We start from the raw sequence: 23,157 nt of genomic DNA, 5'->3' as shown, positions 1-23,157 counted from the left end.
TTTTATTACTTTTATTATTATATAGCAAACTTAGAACATTTTTTTTCTTTATTCTTGTCTTTGTTGATTTAACTATCATTTTCTCAGTTTGAACTCATTCATTTATATTTTTTTTTTTTAAACGGCCGCCAGAAAAATTTTATTCGTTGTAGCAAGACGCTACCACCATAATTACAACTACATTCATTTATAGTTATAATCCCAGGAGTACAGTTATAACTATTCTTTCTACCAAAAGAAAAAAAAATAGAGAAAAAAATAGGTGTCAAAAATTGGTTAAACAGTTCCAACTAATTATAAATTTTGAAACATAACAAAAGTTTTCTAACTATGATTAATAACAACTTACAACTTTTCCTACAATTTCTTCTCTGATTTTACTTGGATTATTGCCTTACACTTAAGTTATTACTTCACATATTATCACAATGTTGATTTCATATAATCCAAGATATTAGATGGTCGAAATACAATTCTGATAACATTGGTGTATGATTTTGTATGTTTTTCGGTATCTCGCTCCTCGCTAGATACCTTCTTTGGAAATTAATGTTGCGTTTTATTTATTTATTTATTTATTTTAGCATTACCCAGAACTAGGATATAATCCATTAATAAGTAAGCTAACAATAAGAAAAAAAAGTAAAACAAGTTATATAAAAAAAAGAAAGAAATCTTTCCATTAATTAAAGATCTCTTATGTCATTATGAAGCGTTTTCGTAACCTTTATACGAATCTTACTCTATTATATTAGTATCCATTCCATAAATAATGTCCTCTCAAACAAACTTTTCCTCCCAATTGCATGAATCAGGGGAAATAAAAGTATAAAATTTTCTCAACAAAAAGCAAGAAATAACAATAATAATTAATATTAATATTATAAAGACAACCCATTGACACCTTTACGCACGCAATTCACCACTTTCTCACTCTCTCACTTCTCAGTCTTCAATTTTGCTTCCTTCTGTTCATATCAACAAGCAAAGCAAGATCTCATTCAACATTCATCAGATTCTTTCTTTGCAGGTAATCATATTGCTAATTTGTTTCCGTTAGGTTAGATATTATAATGTTCGCAATCGATTTTCTTCATATTTGTCTGTTTACTGTGAAATCGTTAGGTTTATACGTCATTTATCGCTTGAATCGTTAACGATAATCATGTTCATCTTCTTCAATGCCGTATGATTCTTGATTAGTGAGTTGTTATAGCTTATAAATGTAGGTAATCGCACCGCCTCTTCGTTTTCCTGTTCGTTGATTTGATTTTGGTGGATATGATAATGTTTGCAATCGATTCTGTTCATATTTGTGTGTTTACGCAACTAATTTATTTGATTCTTCAGTGTTTTCGTCTAAATCTCTTCGGTAAACGTTAAGTTTGTTGCATTTGTCGCTAAAATCGTTAGTGATAGTTTTTGTTTGTTAATCAGAACTCAGTTTAGGTGACTGATCCCGTTCTTCTTCTTGAATGACCTATGATTCTTGATGAGCAAGTTGTTATAAGTTTTCTTTTCGTGTTTGTCAGTTTGATTCTGTTTGTATTGTGTGTTTGAGTTATGCAAATGATTTATTTGGAAATTGTTAGGTGTGTATGACTTTTCGGCATTTATCACTTGAATTGTTAACGATAGTTATTATTTATTAATCAGAACTCAGTTAAGGTAACTAATCTCATTCATATTCGATTCATGATGCATTGATGCACAAGTTGTTATAAAGTTTGTTTTCCTTTTTGTTAGTTTGATACTGGTAGGTATGATAATATGCTTGCAATCGATTTTGTTCGAAATTGTGTGTGTATGAATTATGCAACTGATTTGGTTGGAAATGGTTAAGTGTATACGTCGTTTATAGCTTGATACGTTTACGGTAGTTGTTACTTTTTTAATCAGAACTTAATTTAGGAAATTAATTCTGTTCATCTACTTCAATGCCATGTGATTCATGATTAGCGAGGAGTTGTAAGTTATAAATGCTGAAACATTCAATTTGGAGATCTGTACCTTTGTTTGTATAGATAATCTTAATTGTAGAGAGTGTTTTTACTTTTCAAGGTCTGTTGAAAGTTGAAACTTGAAACTGGTTTTGTGTTTATATGTTGGTTCTGCTGAGGGTTACAGGTAAATATATGATAATTTTTTGGTGATTTAAATTTACTGCAAGTCTGTGAGGTAAATATTTGATAATTTTTTGGTGATTTAAAGTTGTGAATGTGTGATTGCTTAGTTTCGAATTGAAATGGAATTATTGGTTACTAGGAGGTGTGAGAGTAATGATTTTTTAGCTGATTTTAGGCATAAATGGGTCCCAAAGTCTCTAATGCACCTCAAGATTTTTGGAAGCCCTCACGTGGTGGCAGTTCTCCGGCTTCTAACGATGCAAACAGATGTTATGATCCATCGACAAAGTATGTAAAGATATATTCTTGTTCTTTATGTATAGTCTTGAATAATTTTTGGTGATAAGTTAAAGGTATTTATTATTATTTGGCAGGCAAGCTGATGTGGCTTCCAATCCTTTGCCAGCTGGCCTTCCTGCATATCATGCAAGGTATCTAATAGCTTTTTGTAATTCAGTTTATGATAGAAAATTACTTGGCAGTTTACTCTGGTTGATATTTGTACAACTGTTATATATATATGCATGCTGTGAACTGATTACAGTGAGCAAGGACCATGGTGTACTGTAATCTCCTATGACGCATGTGTGCGGTTGTGTCTTAAGTATTTCTTCCAAGGCAGCTCCGAGGCTCGTGTCTTTTTAGAAAAGGAATGTTCTCTCCTTCAAACCGCTTTTTGGTAGGTAGTTTACCATTTGGTAGTAATAATAATAACAGTGATTTACGATTTTGATTTATGTCAACTTTGTTATGATATAGTTTGGACCAAAAACTATTACAACCAGAAGCAGAGTTATTGAGCAAAAGAGCTTCAGAATTAGTCGTTCACGGAGTTCTTAAAAAACCCCAGAAAACATTCGGAAAATTAAAAGTTGAAGGTAACTTGTATGAGTTTATCTTCTTGCATCGCAATGAATTTCATTTAGATCACAGTATAAAATTTATGATTTTTTTTTTATATTAAATTTGTTGTAATTCAGTGAGAAAGGTGAAAATGGTGGTGGATGCACCCAACGGTTGCACCTTTTCCTCAATAAAAAACCCTCCTGTATTGAAGCTGCAAAAGTTTAACCGCCGTTTGTCGGGGATGAAATCAACGGTTCATTCAGAATGGGAGGCGCTAAAACAAGTTCGTGTGGCACCGAAATTTTCGTCTAAAGGATCACTTTCACACCAAAGTTTGGCTTATTTACATTTTGGTACACATTATATGAGAGATATGGCAGGCCTCCTAAAAGTAGGTATAACAAGTTTGCATAATGCTCCAACACTTCCCGAACCAGCACAAGGTATGTAATCGTGTTTTGAAGTTTATTTTGTTTTTAAATCCTATTATCAAGTCATTTTTTATGACAATGCAGAAACATATTTATGTTCTTTGAGGTTAAAAAGTTCATCTGACGGTGACGTTACACGGATGCAGCCAGGATCTTGTGAGACCCATGTATTGTGTGTGCATCTTCTTGACCTTCTTCTCTCGTTAGAGGTGGCAAAATGGGTGGGTTCGGTAACGGGTGTACCGTGTACAGGTTTAGGTCAAAACATGTGATTTTCCGGTACGGGTGGGGTCGGATTGGGCTGGGTTGTCGTGAAACACTATTTGAAAAAACAAAGTTTATTATTTCAGTAACACGATAGTTTTCTAAAATAAAATTATCCAGGAGGATTTATGCTTTATAATTGTACTCTGGGGCGTATCAATTTGCGTGACCCATTTCTTTATAGTTTTTTTTTTCCGCATGAATCGTTAGAGATAAAAACATAACCCGAATCAACCCATTCATAAGTGTGTCAAAATTGCCACCTCTGCTTCTCTATGCGAGTATGCGGTACAGTTAAATAATTATATTATCAAATGCAGCTTGCCAGATGGCATGAGAGATGATTTGATTGTTGAAGTTACCGATTCAAAAGGAAAGTATTGTGGTCACGCCATTGCTCAGATGGCAGACATAGCAGATGATCTGGTATGGTTGAATACGACGATTCTTATATTTTTTTTTATCTCGAGACATTTGTTTAATAAGTCTGAGAAAGTTCATATAATTACAGGGGGATAAGCTTCGTTGGTGCCCAATATACCATGAACCAGAGCATGAGCTTGTTGGAAGAATACAATTAAACATACACTATTCAACTAGCACGGATGAGAGTAACAATGTAAAGGTAAAAGAAATACGCAATTTTTTTCATTTTTTAGGTTTATACATGAATAAGAAACTACTTTGCTGATGTTAGTTTAAAAAATGAGTATAATGCCATTTTTCGTCCCTGAGGTTTGGCCAGTTTTGCGACTTTTGTCCAAAGGTTTGTTTTTCCCGCATCTGGATCCAAAAGGTTTGAAATCTTGCTATTTTCATCCAGCTTCTTAACTCCATCCAATTTTCTCCATTAAGTCAGAGGTATTTTTGTCTATTTTGTTACCTTAAAGGGCAATTCGGTTTTTTGAATACTTGTACATTACGCGAAATGCTTGTACATGAAGTGAAAAAGACCGAATTGTCCTTTAGGTTAACGAAAAAGACGGAAATACTCCTGACTTAAAGAAGAAAAATGGATGGAGTTAACGAGCCTGATGAAAATGGCACGATTTCAAACCTTTTGGATCCAGATACGGAAAAACAAACCTTTGGACGAAAGTCGCAAAACTGGCTAAACCTCAGGGGTGAAAATGGCATTTTACTTAAAAACAACTGTAGTGAATTTTTTCACTGTTTAGACATGCAATATGTGCTTGATTGTAGTAAAATTGTATGGTTCTAATAATGTTTATATCTGTTTTGTTTTTCTAGTGTGGTATTGTTGCTGAAACTATCGCATACGATTCGGTCTTAGAAGCAGCAATGAAAGTCCAAAAATTTAAGCAAAGAAACTTGCTTCTTCATGGCCCGTGGAAGTGGTTGGTAACTAAATTTGCTGTTTATTATGGAGTTTCTGATGCATATGCTAAGCTAAGGTGCCTTTTAAATCAAATTTATACCCATCATTAATGTAATTACGGTTGGTCTGTTTCTTATAAAAATATAATATTATGTGTTGCTTTTCCAGATACCTTTCGTACGTTATGGATGTGGCCACACCAACTGCAGATTGCCTAAATGTGGTACATGACTTATTGTCTCCGGTTATCGCATGCAAAGTAAAGGGCACTTTGAGTTCCCAAGAGGTGAGAGATCATTCATGTCTTTTGTTAGGCTTAGGACTGTAAACGAACCGAACAGTTCGTGAACCGTTCGGCAGGAAGTTCGTTTATGTCCGTTCGTTTAATAAATGAACAAACACAAACAAGAAATTTTGTTCGATACGTTAAACAAACAGACATGAGTAGAGGCTGCGTTCGTTTATGTTCGTGAACGTTCGGTAATGTGTTCATATATGTTTGCTCATTTATGTTCATTTGTGTTCGTTTATTTAAAGGGTTTTTTGTGTTATATATTTATTTTATTGGCTTTAGTTTTAAAAATTTGAAACCATATTTATACTATACGCCTCCACCAACATCCCTCATTTGATCCTTCCAATTTCAGTTTGTGTTAAAACTTGATAAACTTCATAAATTTTGTGTAATTAGGTTAATTATTTATTTATTTATTTTTGGTGGATTCTTCATTATCTTCTGATGAAAAATGCAGACTGTATTTTTAGAAGAATATATAACGTTCCTTTGTGTTCATTCATGTTCATAAACATTTGTTTGTGACTTTGTGTTCGTCTACGTTCGGTAACTGTCATGAACATGTTCATTTCCTTAATGAACGGACACGAACAAGAAATCTCGTTTGGTAAGCGTTCGTGAACCGTTGAACACTGTTCATCCGGTTCGTTTACAGCCTTAGTTAGGCTCACTGGACTGTTAATGACATGTTGATGTTTTGTTCTTTAATTTATATTGGTGTTGACTCTATTATGAAATTTATAATGTATTGTCCAGAATCGCATGCTGGTGAGGCTTTCCGACAAGATCGAACAGACCATTGCCTTAGTTTTCGAAAACTACAAATCACTTGATGAAAAATCACCGTCAGGATTGACAGACAAGCCTACACCTGCATCTGGCTTCATATCACCTGCTCTGAAACCTGCTTTGAAACTATATAATCTTTTGCATGACATAAAAACTCCAGAAGCACAAATGCAGTTATGTAAATATTTTCAGGTATTAAAGTTAAACAGTTATTCACTTATATAATTTTCCTTCCTTTACCCCTCCTTTTCGTTCTCTTACGAGTAACGATTATAATCCGTTCAGACTGCTGTAAGAAAGATTTTAGGAAGACACCTGGCGGAGACCAGTGAATTTGTTTCCAGTAGCGGCGAAAAGTCAACAATGGACCAGATTGTTTATTCAAATGCTTGTCAGAAGATGAAGTCTCTTTGTTTAACTATCAGAGATGAAATCGTTAGTGACACAAAGATACATAAGCAGAACGTTCTCCCCGGGTATGTGATCACTCATATTTCGTATGGTAAAATGCCATTTTCATCCCTGAGGTTTGGCCAGTTTTGCGAATTTTGTCCAAAGGTTTGTTTTTCCGCATCTGGATCCAAAAGGTTTGAGATCTTGCCCTTTTCATCCGGCTCGTTAACTCCGTCTTTTTTGTTAACTTAAAGGGCAATTCGGCCTTTTTCACTTTATGGTAAAAAGACCGAATATCCCTGAAAAAGATCGAATTGCTCGTTAGGTTTGAAAAAGACGGAAAGACCCCTGACTTAATGGAGAAAAATGGATGGAGTTAACTAGCCGGATGAAAATGGCAAGATCTCAAACCTTTTGGATCCAGATGCGGAAAAACAAACCTTTGGACAAAAGTCGCAAAAGTGGCCAAACCTCAGAGACGAAAATGGCATTTTACTCTATTTCATTTGATGCTTGATTGATGTTTTCTAGGATTCATTTTTATTAATAACTGGCTTGTATTTTTTACTTGTAGCTTCTTAGACCTACCGAATCTTTCTTCAGCTCTTTATAGTTTAGAGCTTTGCAATCGAATGCGCGGTTTTCTTACTTTATGCCCGCCTATTAGCCTCTCACCTCCGGTGACAGACCTAATTATCACAACTTGTGATTTCCAGAAGGATCTTGCTTACTGGAATATTAGGTAATAAAATGTTCTTTCTCTTGTATCTATAGAAAATATTTGATGTTCCGAAATGTTGTTTTGAATATTGTTTAATTTACTTGCAGTCCTGTCAAAGGTGGTGTTGATGCCAAAGAATTGTTCCACATTCACATCACACGCCTGATGCGCGATAAACGTCTTGAATTGCTTGAATCCTGCAAGCTTGATAAGGTACATAGGTTTGGTACTTACCTTTATAGATGTGCGAAAATGGGCGCGGTGGGTAACGGGTTACGGGTTCGTGTCAAATGGGTAGTTTTTAATTCGGGCAGGGTTGACCTAGAAAGTCCAAAAGTTTAATACATAATAGTGTGAGACATGATATTACAATTTATATGATTTCAATAATAATATACTTTTTTTTCGGAGTAAAATGCCATTTTCGTCCTTGCCAGCTTTGCAACTTTCGTACAAAGGTTTGTTTTTCCGCATCTAGATCCAAAATGTTTGAAATCTTGTCATTTTTATCCGGCTCCTTAACTCCATTCATTTTTCTTTGTAAAGTCGGGGATATTTTCATCTTTTTAATTATTTTTGTTTTTTATTTGGTAAGGGTATTTTGAACACTTGTACATTATGCTAAATGCTTGTACATAAAGTGAAAAAGACCTATTTGCCCTTTAAGTTAACAAAAAAGACGGAAATACCCTGGACTCTAACGGAGAAAAATGGACGGAGTTAACGAGTCAGATGAAAATGACAAGATTTCAAAGCTTTTGGATCCAGATGCGGAAAAACAAACATTTGGACAAAAGTCGTAAAACTGGCCAAACCTCAGGGACGAAGATGGCATTTTACTCTTTTTTTCCGAATAAAATGATTTAGAATGTTTCATGAATGAAGGATCCACTTTGGGCGAATTTTTTAGTTTTCTTTATAGCCAACTTTTTTATTTGACTCATTCAGCCTTCCTAAGTAAACAAGTCAAAATTAACAACTCTAATTTTTACATAATTCAGTTAGATAACATAGAGAGCTGTTCGTTTTGGAGCCGGGGGTCTCTTCTGGAAGCAGCCTCTCTATCCCCCCAGGGATAGAGGCAAGGTCTGTCTACATCCCACCCTCCCCAGACCCTATGAGTAGCATCGCTATTTGTGGGATTTACTGGGTATGGTTGTTGTTGTTGTTGTAGTTAGATAACATAGAGCGTGATAATTATCATATTTTTCTAACCATTATTAGCACAATGCCATTCGGCTCTTTTGTCCTACAGGGTGTTGGACCACAAATTTCCACATCTATTTTCGTTGATGACATGTACAAGAAATTAGAGGAAACATTGCGTGAATATCAAGTCATCGTTTCTCGTTGGCCTGAATACACTTTGGATTTGGAAAAGGTATGTATCATCAACAATTATCAACAGTTTTAGATGTTTGTATGAATTCTTATTTGTTTATTTATGTATTTTTGTATTGCTACTGATAGGTTATAGCCGACACCGAAAGGGTAGTTATGGAAACTTTAGAGAAAAAGTATAGTGACATTTTATCAACACTAAAGGAACACACGATCCCGGTTAAGGCAGTACAGTACGTCCAAAGATTTGCAAAAGGAAATTCGTTACCGTACAGTTTTCCCGAGGAGGTTAGATGTTCGTTCACCCGTTTAATTATCCCTATGAATAAAAGAGTTTGATTTTTTTTTATTTGATATTTTCCTTTTTGTTATTATTCAGCTTGGGACTCTTTTTAATTCAATGAAGAAGATGCTCGAGGTGCTACAACCTGAAATTGAAAAACAGTTTAAATCACGCATTTCGTGCATTTCACAGAGTGAAAATGCAGTTCCAGGAGAGCTTTTGAGTGAAGTAACTGTAACGTTGAGAACAAAGTTCAGAAATTATATGCAAGGAGCTGTGGAGAAACTTGCTGGAAATGTGAGTTTATTTGAAAAGTTTTCGGTTTTTAGGATTGACCATATTCAATGCACTACTTCCGTTAATTGGTTCATATTCATTGCTGCAATATTTCCATAATCGGTTTAGGCAGCCATGTTTATTATCAATGTTTTCAGAACCAGACCGGACATCGAACGGTCTTCTTACCGGTCCACTGGTCGGGTTGGTTGAACCGCTTGGATCGGTTGTAAAATCCAGGTTATGCCGTAAATATTATAAAAATAAATAGGGTAAAACTGAAAAAATTAAATCAAAATCCCGGTCCAACCGGCCGGTTCGACTCAAAACCGGTCCGATAGGGTGAACCGGATCGATCCCGGTCCGACCAGCCAGTTCGATCCGGTTTTCAAAACATTGTTTATTATTACTCTCAAAAACCCTTGAAATTTTAAAAATTCAATAAATACCTTGAAATTTTAAAAATTCAATAAATACCCTGAAATTTTCAAAATCTTTTGATTGAATTGATGGGGAAGATGAGATGTAGGTAAGTTTGACCATGTTGACTTTTTGCTGACGTGGTGATGGTTGAAAAGTTGGTACTCGGTATCCTTTTTATGGGTGAAAACGATGGTCTCTCGATACATGAATCCAACCAAACTATGTTACCTTTTTATGCATTAACCCTATCATTGAATTTTTTCAAGTAATTTGTAATGGGTCTGTAATCCTGGAACCGAGCGCGCATTGGTTTCTCTTTTACAAACACGGGTCACTAATGTTTGGAAAAATGGCAAACAATGGTTGGTGAATTTTTATTAACCGTGCTTAAATAGTTTTATATTTATTTTATTAATTACAGACAAAGTTGCAAAATACTACAAACCTGAAAAAGGTAATCCAAGAAGCAAAGGAGAGCGTTGGTGAATCCGATATAAGAAATAGAATGCAGCCTTTAAAGGATATTCTGACAAAGACGATTAGTGATTTGCATGGTTCTCTCGAAAATCATGTCTTTGTTATCTTTTGTCGAACGTTATGGGATCGAATGGGACAGGTGATCCATGAACTAACATCATGTTGTTTTTTATATTTTATTTTATATGGTGTTTTTATTTTCATTTTTTAATTGTTTCATCTTACCATGAAACAGGATGTGCTGAAGGTATTGGAGAACAAAAAAGAGAATTGGACTTGTAAAGCCTCGCGTGTTGCACTCTCTGTATGTCGCATTTCTTAACATATCAAAACTGAAATTATGCGTAACGCGTCAAAAGGGGTTTCGGGTTGAGTTAACATGAAACATGTATGCTCAAATATTTTTTACTTTTATACAAACTAGTATCAAGTATAATCACATAGATATTATTTTTTCAGTAAAAAGAACACACCTTTTTAAGTAAAAATACATTTTGGTCAACCTGTTACACATATTTAACCCATTTGACCCGTTTCCTTCCAAGGGTTTTTTTTTTTTTTTTTTTTTTTTTTTTTTTCCACGGGTTTGATTAATGAAACATAACACGAATTGATAATTGGTTGACAGGTTTTAAATGAAACATTTGCATCAGAAATGCAAAGATTAGTTGGGCATACACTAGAGGATAAAGATGTGGAGGCACCCAGATCAATATTAGAGGTGCAGTCGATATTGTGCAAATGAAAGGGGAAAATACTTTAATTAATTAATAGGGAAACTCATATTGTAATTTTGTGATTTAATATTAAATATTTTTAGGTTGTAGGAATCAAGTTCAAGTCTAAAACTTATAATAGTTGAGCAACACCCATGAACTAGTAGTCTAGTGATAGGGTGTATTTCCTCTGTCCCCCAGAGGTGGAGGGTCCAAATTCTGCAAGGTGCAGATATTTCTAGGTTAGTTTGCCGTCCAAAAAAAGTAGTTTGACTTGCATAGTTTCACTTAAAATTCTTCTACTTTGAACAAAATCAACACTCATCTTTACTTCATAACAATCAGGGGTGTAAAACGAGCCAAGCCGAGCCTGTATTTAAGCTTGTTTAGATAATGAGCCTGAGCTCGGACTTTACTTATTGAGCTCAAGCTGGCTCGCGAGCCTAACAAGCCTATTATTATATAAAAATAATATACAAGCCAAACTTGAACCGAAAACTTTTTTATGGGCTCGATTACATGCCTACTTGACACTGGGGATGGTGCTAAAATAAACCAAAGTTCTTACTGTTGATTACATAGCTACTTGACACTGGGGATGGTACTAAAATAAACCTAAGTTCCTACTGCAAATGAATGTTCCTGTCGTATGCGTATGTACAACTGTTTGAATTGATTCCAAGTACAATGTAAAGAATGTTACATATTGTTCTTTATCATGAACAACTGCTACATTACTTCAACTTTTGGTTTGTTGTCAAGAATGCCCAAATACACATTAAATTTCCAAATAGCCTGGGGGCTATGTTCTTGTATTGAATTATATTAACATGAGGATTGGAATCTTTAGGGCTAAAGTCAACAAAGTTTTAAAAGTCAACAAATATGTCCAAACCCAAATTGTCCATGACACGAAGAACCCAATAGGAATTGGTTATTGGGTACAATAGCATACACACAAAAAATAAATAAATAAAAAAAAAAACCTGAATAACCTGAAACCTGAGTAATAAACCTGATCGACACCCCTAGTTCTCTAAAGGTGGTGGATAACTATTACAAGGCCTGGAGCGGATTGTGGAAATTTGTATTATACCACTCACATAATGATAAACATTTCTCCGCGAGTTAGGCCGTTTCGAATAACCCCATCCAAATAACCTGAAACTCGCATAATGGAAATTTGGTTACGAGAGTAGATATGAAGATAGTTAGGCTGAAAGTGGTGATGTTAGTAACGCTAGCCACTAGGAGGTGATTAAGAGATTATCAAACGATAAATAGAGCAGCTATGTGGGGAATTTTTTTTATCCCCACACACGACGATGAGCACTTAGTCACTTACGAACGGTGAAGCTATTGACGCCTACATTACACAGGTTTGACGAATTCATTTGTGGACACAAACAAGCCCGGTCTAATTTTACAAACATGCATAGACAAAAAATCCAAACGAAGAGACGTTTCCTCAAAAGTAAGCCGTTGCAGTGAGTTACAGCCTCAGTTTGCCACATACATATATGTATATATAAACATGGTCAATAATAATAACTTATTCACACAAACTCGATCAATTTCTGCCTTCACGACTTGACATCTTTAAGCCCACCACCTTTCTCAAGCTCACCAACTAGGTCCCTGAGTGCCGGAACCTTCATGGCTAGGGTCCTGTACAATCTCGAATACCGAGCCCTCGTTCCATCTGCGGTTCTAGCCAGTGCAAGTAGGCTCAAAGCCTCTGGTAGTTTACTAAACACCTCTTTTATCTCCTCCAAGCTCATGTTCTCCAGAACCGTAGGCCTCGGAACCACCCTTACAATCTCACCACCCTTTGGTTCTTGAACCCGATCATCGGCTTTGATTACCAGTTCAGAATGTGAATTTGCTCCACATTTGATTATAAAAGGGTTCGTGGACCCCGTATTAAACTGCAGCACATTCCACTGTGCCACGTCAGTTTCCGCACTTAGGTCATCTGAAGCAGCCCTTGATGTCCCTTGGAACTTGTCATCCTCTTCAACAACGGACTGCAAAATAAAATTAATTCAGGCCCGGCCCGTTTCAACCCGTTAATTTTAAACAGATATCTTACCTCTACAAAACGACGGGCATCTGCAATGTGCCTCTGAGCACACGGATGATCAATCTCAAGCAATGAAGACAATTGTGCAGAAAGATCATCTAAGGATGTAATTAGTGCTTTTTTCTTGCTTCTACTCATTATATTAACTGAAGATTGCCTCTTTATTTCCTGTTAGATTAAGAGTTAATATAAAACGGGTTAAATTTAAACATTCTTTAAGGTTAAATATGTACAGAAATTAAGAACCTTGATTTGCTTTAGAATGTTATCAAGAGCGATTAACGATGCAAGTCGGGCGTCTTCCGCAGCAGAAGAAGGATTCCGGATCGGTGAACCACCGTCTTCTAATGTTAATAATGCATTATCACCTTTCATCTGTTGCAGAATCTGATAACAATATAACAGAATCTATTAGAATAACAATAAAAATAAAAACAATAACAATAAAAAAAAGTAACAGGCTTGCCTTTCTTCTCTTGTGATCAACCGACTCTAGAGCAGAACGGAGTTTTGCTACTTGTGCCGAGTCTTCTGCTGCCTCGGTTGCTAATGTACCTGCAATATCCTAATAACACATACACGCGCATACAGGTAGAGAAGATTATAAACTCGGACAAAAGTTGTAAAATACAAAACCGTACATAAACCAAAGAGTAAAATGTCATTTTCGTCCCTGAGGTTTGGTTAGTTTTGCAACTTGTCCAAAGGTTTGTTTTTTCGCATCTGGATCCAAAAGGTTTGAAATCTTACCATTTTCATCCAGCTCGTTAACTCCATCCATTTTTATCCGTTAAGTCAAGGGTATTTTCGTCTTTTGTGTTAACTAAGGGCAATTTAGTCTTTTGAATACTTGTACATTATGCTAAATGCTTGTATATAAAGTGAAAAAGACCGAATTGCCCGTTTAAGTTAACAAAAAAGACGGAAATACCCTAGACTTAACGGAGAAAAATGGATGGAGTTAACGAGCCGGATGAAAATGGCAAAGATTTCAAACCTTTTGGATCCAAATGCGAAAAAACAAACCTTTGGACGAAAGTCGTAAAGCTGGCCAAAAACCTCAGGGACGAAAATGGCATTTTACTCTAAACCAAAAGATAATCTCTAGGGTTTACCTTGAGATGTTGCAATTGAGAATTATAAACCCGTTTTGCATACTCTACTAACAGTTGCCCGAGTGCATCAGTAACAGGCGGCATTGCAGCACCAAGCCCAGCCATCCAACCGTCCATTATTGCAGTAGAAAGAAGTTCCAATTGACCTGTGGCCCCGCCAACAGCATCCACGCCACTGACTGAAAGAAAGTCAAAATTCATTGCAAGCCATGATCTGATCTGGCGCTGCAGCTCGCCAGCTGGCGTATGAACAAATAGAGCAGCAAGAGCCTTATTCCCAGTTGCAAATGCTTTGGCATCGTCAGTTATTTCCCTTAGCTTAGCACCTGTTACATGCTGCCTCCATGATTCCTGTACAAATTATTCCTCATTTAGCAGCTTTTTATCAACTAGTGGGTTACCAACCGTGCTCCACAACGGGTTCGAAACGTAGATAAAAATAAGCAAATTGCCACGGGCCAGTCTACGTGAAGATAGAAAAACCATGTCGTGGCAGTATTCAAAAGTCACGGAAAAGTTATCGGTTCAGTTCGCTACGGTATAGACACTCGTTATAAGCATAAAAGCAAATATCTGCAGCGGGTTCGAAATGTAATTGAAATAACCTACTTACGACAGTACATAACTACATATAGAAATTTTCGAAAAACATTACGTTGAGAAAAAAAACTAAAAAGAAACCACAGAAAACAAAGGGAAAAAAACTAAAAGTTAAGGGTCTAAGTAGTAACTATAATAAAGTGCAAGGGTAAATGATGAAAATGAAAAAAAAAAGAAAACCTTATTAAAGTTGAGAGGCTAAATAAGTCATTATTAAAGTTGATGGGGTAAAGATATCATTATTAAAGTTGAGGGGCTAAGTATGTCGTTACCAAAGTTGAGGGACCAAATATGTCATTACCAAAGTTGAGGGGCCAAAGTTGGTTGATGTTGACAAAAGTTGAGGGACATATCACTATTAAAGTTGAGGGACTAAATGTCATTACCAAAGTTGAGGGGCTAAATAATGTTATTACCAAAGTGGAGAGACCAAAGGTGGTTGATGCCAAAGTTGAGGGGCCAAAGTTGGTTGACGTGACGAAAGAGCATATTTATAGTATATATATAATTAAATGCAACAGATGATAACTTTGACTTCTTTTTGGAATGCATACCTGATCAATTCCACGTATCTTGAGAACAACAGATGATAACTTTGACTTTTTTTCCGGTTTTATATTTACTCTGAAACCTTGCATCTGGCCATCAAGTATCAGAGCGTTTCTAACAGTCGGATCGTAACGCCCTGGAGATCTTCCAGGGCTGCTACCCCTGCTTGAACTTCTGCTGTGTCCAATCGTAGGCTTTTCTAAAAATCTCTCAACCGCAGGAACCTAAAAATATGAAGAATTTTTTTATTAAGGAATATACAGAATTACAGACTGTTTTATCTCTAACAAGTAAAAATAACCTTCGCTAACAAGAAAAATAGTGAAGGTCAAACGGGTTGAAAGTTGGCCAGAGTGTTTTTTTTTTAATGCATGTACATTATTTTATGCCAAAAGTTTGATTATACAGTTGAACAAAAAGTGATGCGGGTCAACCCGGCCAGCAACAAAAATTACCCAACCAAGTTTGACCACCTATTACTAAGGCTGCAAACGAACTGAACAGTTCGTGAATTGTTCGGCTGGAAGTTCATTTGTGTTCGTTCGTTTAATAAATGAACGAACACAAACAAGAAATTTCGTTCATTTAGTTAAATGAATGAACATGAATGTTGGCCACGTTCGTTCATTTGTGTTCGTGAACGTAGGGCAGCGTGGTCGTTTGTGTTCAATAGTTCATTAATGTTTTTAGTTTTCATATTGTATTTAAATCATTCAAAACTCCGAAAAATAAAATATTAACAAGTATCAATGTATTATATATTCGGTTAATGAACGCTTGTTTGTGTTCGTTTGTTTCCATTTGTGTTCATGACCATTAGTTTGTGTTCATGAACGTTCATTTGCGTTCGTTGCCTAAAATTAACAAACGAACACCAACACCTTCATTTCCTTAACAAACAAACACGAAAACCTTCATTTCCTTAACGAACGAACACGGACATAAACTCCCATTCAGTAAGTGTTCATGAACAGTTCGTGAACACGTATATTTCCTTAACAAACAGACACTTGTTCATTCAGTTCGTTTGCAGCATAGGCTATTACCCAACTTAACCGACCCACCCATGTTGCTCCTTTTATAAGGCGTCAACGACAGTGCTTCAATGAAAAGAATAATGGTGTGTCACCTTGATAGATTGCAGCTCAGGTGACCTGGCAAGCAATGATCTTATATACAAAATTCTAACACGGGAAACAAGCATGGTATCCATCACTCTATGCGGCTCCATTTTTCGTATAAACGAAAAAACAGCATCTCTTATTTCAGCAAGTATTTCATGTTCTCGTGAAGCACCTGCTTTAATAACAGCAGCCAAAACCTGCACCATTCAAATCAAATTCACCTAAAAGTTAGATTAAAAGTTAAAAGTTCATAAATATATGAAGTGATTACAAAATTCAAAAATAACAGCAATCGTACCAGCATTAGTAGCTTGTTTGCTCCATCAGAAATAGCTGCGAGACCATCATAATGTTCCAGGTCAAAATCATTCAGAGCCGATGTAAGATATTCCCCTGCTGGGGTTGACTTTATCTTGTCTTGACCTTGTTTGACTAACGCAAGAGTTCCGTCAGCCTTCTTTTCAGCTGAGAAAGGTACAACATCCATTGCACCTTCTTTATTATTGCTGTCAAGTCAGAAAACCAGATAAAGCAAAATAGTATTTAGAATCTAACTGTAGAAAGAAAACATATAAAACTAAATTACTAATTACAAACTATTATCGTATTTCACCTTCCAGGGTCAGGGGACTGATTTAGATTTTTGGGTGGTGCTCCTAATGCCTGAGAAAATAAACAAGTGAGAAATTCATAAGAAATTCTGATATGTGACAGTTAGTTAGTTAGTTAGAGGGTCAGAATTGTAAATGTTTGTAATAGACTAATAGTTTGAAAAGTCGTTATATACGGTTAGAGCTGCCACGACGGTTATGCTTGTTTTTGGGGTTATTCTCTCTCTAAATTACAAGCTATCAAATTCTTGGTGGGAATATTTGACAGAAGAAATAATAACCTGTTGGCTTCCAATTGAAGATGCCTTCTCTGTTAATCGCTCAAAAAGTTTCTCATTTTCTTCATGCAACCTCTGAAAAAGTGTTTAACCACATTAAAAATTCTCATTAAGAACATATATACATAATCCAAATAATAATATTCTTTATTTTTCAAAGGACGAAGAATAAAGATAATCATGCCTATTGGCTATTGGTTCTTGCATATGTGATTCGAACAGTCCGTTTTTGTTCAGCAATAATGCATTTGTTATCTTTCAAGTTATTTGTTTGTGTCATTTTTGTACTTACCTCAATTAGGGCATCACGTTTCAGGAGTTCTTCTTCAAGTTTCTTGGTAACAGCTGCAGACTCGATGCCTTCAGTTGAGTCTAAGCTGTTTTTGGACTTGTTCTCACTGGCTTCTTTTAGCTGTGCCTCCATTGCTTTTAATTTTGCCTGAAATACAAGATTGCAAAAAACGATGCTCAAATATCATAAGTTGATAGCAAAATTAGACTGCTATATTGTATTTATGTTTTAATAGCAAGAAAAGGGTTTGCTTTAATCAACAGTTATTTTCGTTCATTAAAATGTGTCGGATCCTACAAGAATGTTTATAGGAAACCCCAATAAACAAAACTTTTGTGCAAAACAGAGAGAAACGATGAAATTGTGGTAACGTAGAAAATTCAAAAACAGATGAACAACCTGTAGAGTCTCAATTGTTGAATCATGTTGTTGTATTTGCAGTTTCTGGTCTTGCACTTGCTGCAATAATGGAGCTACTTGATTTCTCAGATCATTGTTTTGGTCCTTCTCTATCTTATGCTTTTCAGCAAGCATAATATTTTCAGCCTGTACCAAGCACGATGACAAGAAAATTAAAGTTAGAAAGAATATAACACATTTTAAAAGTATAATCATAGATATACAACACACTTATAATTCAAAAACCTTTAAATCTGACTGCAGCGTGAAGGAAACTTTCCAGGCTTTCTGAACTTCATTAAATAGTAACACGCATTGATCATTTGCAACTTTAAGTGCTTGTTTTAGTCCCGCAACCTCTTGCTTCAGATCATGATTTTGTTTTTCTTTTTCATAGTATTCCTTACGAGCATCATTTGCCTACATAATGGAATGTAGATTATACTCCCACGTATAAAACGAATATTTTTATTTCAAATATTCCAACTTACAATGTCTTTCCATTTTTTAATGGTATCTCGGTTTCCAAGACTCAGTACGGTGTTTCTCGCTCTAGCAGAGAAATTCAGAGAAGATAGCGTCTCGGATAAATTTGAAGCATTTGGACATATGTTTACAATCAGCAACGTTTTTGAGCTTCCGCCTACGATGACAGAACAATAAAAAAACAAATACATTAGAAAGGAATATACAATATCTTATGAAATAACAAAATCTTGTGATGTTTTTTACAAGTACCAAGTGAATCAGCAAGAAGTTTTGTAAGCATAGAGTTCTCATAAGGAACGTCTTCCTTGTTAGATGTCAAGGAAGCTAACACATCTCCCAACCTACATTAAGCCGTTGTTAGTTACAAGATTCCAGATCATGAAAATTATGATGTAAACTTATTAGCATAAACAAATGAGTAAAATGTCATTTCCATCCCTGAAGTTTGGAAATGGATGATGTTAACGAGCAGGATGAAAATGGCAAGATTTCAAACCTTTTGGATCCAGATGCAGAAAAACAAACCTTTGGACGAAAGTCACAAAACTGGCCAAACCTCAGGGATGAAAATGGTATTTTAATCTAAATAAATTACATACGCAGATAGTGATTTCATGACATGTAGCATATCTGTTGTTTGTTCCCCGTTATCATCTTCCAGACCTAAGCTTTCACTTCCAGCCAAGTCAACAAGAGAAAGCTTGCTGTATATATTTTCGCCGGTAATCAAATTGTCATAATATATATGTATGGTGATTATCCTGTGAAAAATACAAAAGCAAAAAGCTTTTTAGGTTCTTTTTCTTTGAAACGAACATATAGAGATTATTAGAAAGTGTGTCAAGAAACCAAATACATACAGATGAGAACTGTTGATCTTCGTGTTGTCACCGTTTCTACTTAAAAGGGACTTTTTTATGAGTTTCGAGAAGTCTAGTGGATTGTCAACTTTTTCCTGCACAAGATCTACAAACGAATCTAGTGAACCCATCCGAACCTTTGATAAACCGCTCTCTGACTCCGAAAGCAAATCATGCGTCTATAAAACACAAGCAAATTATCAAAACCTTGGTTAGATTTGTGGTTTGCGTTGATGAGTGCCTTTAAATTGTCAAAGTAATTTTTAAATAATATAACCTGCTCGTTATGAAGCTCAACAACCGTTACAAAAAAATTAAAGCGAGAAGTCGAAGTTGTATCTGAGTTGGACACATCAAACAACTCTTCAAAGCATCTGACATATAAGCCACGATCATGGCTAGAACCTTCCTGCAATGATTTACCATAATGTTAAATTTGAAAATAAAAGGCACGAGCATATGCATAGGGTTGAGATATATGAAAATTGAAACAGACCATCGTATGTGTCTTCCCTGAACATGTTTGCCCATAAGCAAATATAGATACATTATGCCCATCCAAAGCTGACTGGACAAATGGTTGTACGTCTGTGAAAACTTCAGCTACAAGGGCAAAGATGTCATATGTTATTTAAACAACATAAACCACAAATTATACAAATTCTCATTAAAATTTGGCTTGTAAAGTGTGACATACCTTGCCCGATATGTGGCCCATAAACCCTGTCAAATTCATAATCTTTCTTCGGGTTGGATACAGTATCGTCACCAGTATTAACCCGTATAGTAAAATCATCAGGAAATTCAACAACCGATGAGCCTTCGTCCTCAAAAAGTGGTCTTGTTCGACAAAAGACCTTTATGTTTCCTGAAATTATGGAAAAAGCATTCAGTTTAAAATTTTAAATTAAACGGGAATGAAGCTCATCCTATCTTGCTCAAAGTTGATGTACATGAGAATGCATCGATTAGAGACTATGCAGTTAATACGATAAAATATCGGATATCGTTCAAGGACCGATATTTGAGATATAGGTTATCGTGGTGGGATATCAGTAATTTTAATATCATGCAGAATTAATATATATAGCAATTTAACACTAACAATTCAGTATACTATCCTACCATCTAACAAATTAACCTTTTGCAACTTGCAAAACACTATCAATAGTAGCAAGTAGGAATTGATTAAGACTTAAAACACTAACAATTAACAAACTAAGACTTAAAACACTAATAGCAGCAATAAAAAGAAAGACGAATGGTAGAACTAAGAAGAAAGGTACAGATATCGGAAAAATTGTTGATATATTGGTCAAATATAGGTCAATATTGCTGATAATATCGGTACCAATATTTGACACTGATATTTACATGGGGATTGATAACCGATATAGTACCGATATTAACTGCATAGATTAGAGATACTCCTAAAGTGAAGAAGTCATGATTACCTTTGGTGGTCAATAACTCATTATATAACCTTTTCTTCTCCTCTATAAGTGGAGCAACTTTGGCTTCAGCTTCAAGAGCAGCCTGATCTGAAATTAATGAGATTTTTGGTGTGTACCACATATCAGCTAGAATATTCGTATTAATTAAAAGTGAAAAAAAAAAAAAAAAAAAACTTATTAGTCTGATGTTCCAAAAGAACATACAATAACAAAAGTATTCACATTCTATCATATTCATTGCTTTGCCTAATTTTAAGATTCGGGCTTGAAAAGGCAGTAGAGATTACACATCATACAAGAATCATAACTCATTAAACAGAATCAAATTAAAGTGTAGAGTACGTATCTTTTAAAAATAAAAGTAGGAACTGAAGCAAAGTGTATGCGTACCTAGCTTACGAGTCTTATCAGCAAGAACACCTAGATATCGTGTTACTCGATCAAGTTTTGCATTAGAATACTCCTGAAGATCAACGGCTTCTTGTCTCAATTCTGCATAATCTTCTCTTACATTCTGTCAATGTAGTATTAGTATAATAAGTTTGTGGGTATCAAAAGGGCATATGATTAGTCAAATATAACAATTACTAGATAACAATCACAAGACAGTCAGCTACAGAGCATGAAAATTACCACCTTTTGGGCTTTTATTATGTTGAAACGCTATATTGCCTCAACTGTTAAATGCATCAATTAATCTTTTCTTTGGGATAATTGGCTATATAATCAGCCTGTTCATATAACAATTACTACATAACAATCACTTCACTTCTGTTACTTTTAAGTTGTTCAGTTGAAGTGGTCAAGTGACAATGTGTTCGTATCACCTAACTAACTACCTTATAACAAACCTTATATGATTCACATCCTGACATGAACCTTTATGAAAGAAACAACCTCATATATTAAAACCAAATCGTCACCTTTGACATAAAATAACCATGTGATGATAGCACCACAAGGCTTTTAGTTTTGTGGTTGAGGTGAAGTTACTAATAGATGAATTAAGTCGATAAGCATGCCTCGATAACTTGTCAACTTAGTTTGGTTAACGCAAGGAAAGATGGATTCAGTTGATTTTCAAGCTCACATCTTTGTTACGATCGTTTCGGGTTGGTTAAATTTCAGGCTGGCCACAATCTTTGGGACAATTCAGTATAAAATAACAATGTTATACTTCCCATAGTTTAAACAACATGTGTCACAATCAAAACTATCATGCTGATCAACGTAACCTACAACCCTACCCTAGCTTGTTTTGTAAAACAAAACATTAATGTGTAACCGTGTAACGCTTACATCTTTCAAAAATGTGCCACATGACTAAACAAAAATTCAAATCCTAGAACATGTTCGATCACGAAAACCAGTCTGGCCAAGCTGTTTAACCACTCATAATCCAAATCACATAACCTCAATCTAGCACATGTTCACATACATAATCATACCACAAACAAAACATTTCGAGTTACTAAACACTTCAATAGTAACAATTAACTTCCTCTCACAGCTTCTAAATCTAGCATCATAACCTAACAGAATCACTCCAGTAAATTCACATAAACCTCCATTTCCAAATCACTACAGATATATTCCAAAACAAAAATTCAAATCTAATAATAACTAAACAGCTACTAAATTCACACAAACCTCCAATTCCAAATCACTACACATGTTCTAAAACAGAAACTAAAAGTCTAAAACTACTAATTAGTAAACACTTAAACAACTGTAGTTGTTAACTTGTTAATAATTGATAATTGATAATAATATTATACCTTGACCTTATCCTTCAAATTATGAAGCTTATTAGCAATATTCTGTTTATAAACAGCTTCCGAATGCGGTACAATCGACGGAGTAGAGATCGAGTACCGCCGGACGAGAGGAGCCGGAGCTGACGACGGCTGCTCCGCGGGAGATTTCCTCGGTTCGAAGCCACTCACCTCCCAGTTCCACCTGTTGTTGTTCGACATTGATTAATTGTTCCTGTTACTGAGCCCTAATTCGTGAAATTAGAGGAAACTGACGGAGATTTCCAGGTTTTCGGAGAAATTGCGACGGCGGAGATACGACGGAGAAGATAGTCCGGCGAGCAACGCCACTTTCTCTCTCTACTCTCGCTCTATCTCTCTCTAACCCTTTTGTCTCAAATCTTTGGTTGCAATAGTTTTCCCTCTTTTCCCCAATTTCATTTCAATCACTTATTTTAAGCTACAAACAATATTCTTAAATATTAAATTTATAATTTAAGATATCTAATTTAATCTTATTCGACGAAACCAGTTTTAAGTAGATAACTATGATAACTGGATGTTTGAGAAAAAAAAAAGAAAAAAAAAACTTATAACGAAAGTTATTAATTATTTGTTTTTGTTTATAACTGTTTCTTTTAATTTATTAAGTGTTGTAATTGCTTAGATTATTATAAATTGTTTACTGGTATTAGTTTGTTAGATATTAGTCATGGATCATCTTCGACTTCAAACAAATTGATTTGTCATTGTTGTTGCCATTGTCGCTAACCGAGATATATACCCTTGTTATCGATGTGTGTAACCCTATGTGCCTACGTCATCCTCA

The 23,157-nt window shown here is 35.3% G+C and overlaps 2 protein-coding genes across 3 annotated transcripts; one reads left to right on the top strand and one right to left on the bottom strand.

The window, feature by feature from the left end:
• The first annotated feature begins 877 nt into the window (after window positions 1-877).
• On the top strand, window positions 878-10,880 carry LOC110898727. Of its 2 annotated transcripts, none has more exons than XM_022145558.2 (21): window positions 878-1,030; window positions 2,302-2,414; window positions 2,501-2,557; window positions 2,671-2,805; window positions 2,886-3,004; window positions 3,107-3,415; window positions 3,488-3,575; window positions 3,988-4,093; window positions 4,179-4,292; window positions 4,919-5,082; window positions 5,175-5,292; window positions 6,058-6,282; window positions 6,376-6,566; window positions 7,058-7,225; window positions 7,312-7,417; window positions 8,460-8,585; window positions 8,675-8,833; window positions 8,925-9,125; window positions 9,949-10,143; window positions 10,240-10,308; window positions 10,633-10,880. In XM_022145558.2, exons 2-21 carry the CDS (start codon window positions 2,308-2,310, stop codon window positions 10,747-10,749), a joined length of 2,874 nt encoding a protein of 957 aa, XP_022001250.1. In that variant the 5' UTR covers window positions 878-1,030; window positions 2,302-2,307; the 3' UTR covers window positions 10,750-10,880. The 2 variants fall into 2 exon arrangements, with proteins under 2 accessions (XP_022001250.1, XP_022001251.1); XM_022145559.2 differs by having other exon boundaries at window positions 886-1,030; window positions 2,292-2,414.
• Window positions 10,881-12,138: 1,258 nt separating this feature from the next.
• Window positions 12,139-22,773, bottom strand: LOC110898726 (kinesin-like protein KIN-14B). The gene is made up of 23 exons (XM_022145557.2): window positions 22,353-22,773; window positions 20,965-21,088; window positions 20,575-20,661; window positions 19,818-19,988; window positions 19,617-19,723; window positions 19,398-19,529; window positions 19,121-19,299; window positions 18,860-19,021; window positions 18,510-18,601; window positions 18,263-18,414; window positions 18,018-18,191; window positions 17,772-17,918; window positions 17,373-17,519; window positions 17,084-17,155; window positions 16,805-16,854; window positions 16,490-16,697; window positions 16,197-16,388; window positions 15,073-15,291; window positions 13,919-14,269; window positions 13,270-13,368; window positions 13,050-13,190; window positions 12,813-12,971; window positions 12,139-12,747 (listed from the first exon to the last, which is right to left on the bottom strand). The coding sequence occupies exons 1-23, from the start codon at window positions 22,548-22,550 to the stop codon at window positions 12,304-12,306; spliced, it is 3,807 nt and encodes a 1,268-aa protein (XP_022001249.1). The 5' UTR covers window positions 22,551-22,773; the 3' UTR covers window positions 12,139-12,303.
• Between the last annotated feature and the right edge of the window lie 384 nt (window positions 22,774-23,157).

The sequence above is a fragment of the Helianthus annuus genome, chromosome 15 (assembly GCF_002127325.2).
Source record: "Helianthus annuus cultivar XRQ/B chromosome 15, HanXRQr2.0-SUNRISE, whole genome shotgun sequence".
In the NCBI taxonomy this organism is placed as follows: Eukaryota; Viridiplantae; Streptophyta; class Magnoliopsida; order Asterales; family Asteraceae; genus Helianthus; species Helianthus annuus.
This window is presented reverse-complemented; position numbering and strand designations above follow the sequence as displayed.

Excerpts from the sequence above, each read along its gene's own strand:
- LOC110898727 (XM_022145558.2), top strand. The coding sequence starts at position 2,308 with ATGGGTCCCAAAGTCTCTAATGCACCTCAAGATTTTTGGAAGCCCTCA. Across the intron at positions 5,293-6,057 it reads GCACTTTGAGTTCCCAAGAG|AATCGCATGCTGGTGAGGCT; the intron begins GTGAGAGATCAT and ends TGTATTGTCCAG. Across the intron at positions 8,834-8,924 it reads CGTACAGTTTTCCCGAGGAG|CTTGGGACTCTTTTTAATTC; the intron begins GTTAGATGTTCG and ends GTTATTATTCAG.
- LOC110898726 (XM_022145557.2), bottom strand. The coding sequence starts at position 22,550 with ATGTCGAACAACAACAGGTGGAACTGGGAGGTGAGTGGCTTCGAACCG. Across the intron at positions 19,300-19,397 it reads TTGAGCTTCATAACGAGCAG|ACGCATGATTTGCTTTCGGA; the intron begins GTTATATTATTT and ends TGTGTTTTATAG. Across the intron at positions 14,270-15,072 it reads AGATACGTGGAATTGATCAG|GAATCATGGAGGCAGCATGT; the intron begins GTATGCATTCCA and ends TAATTTGTACAG.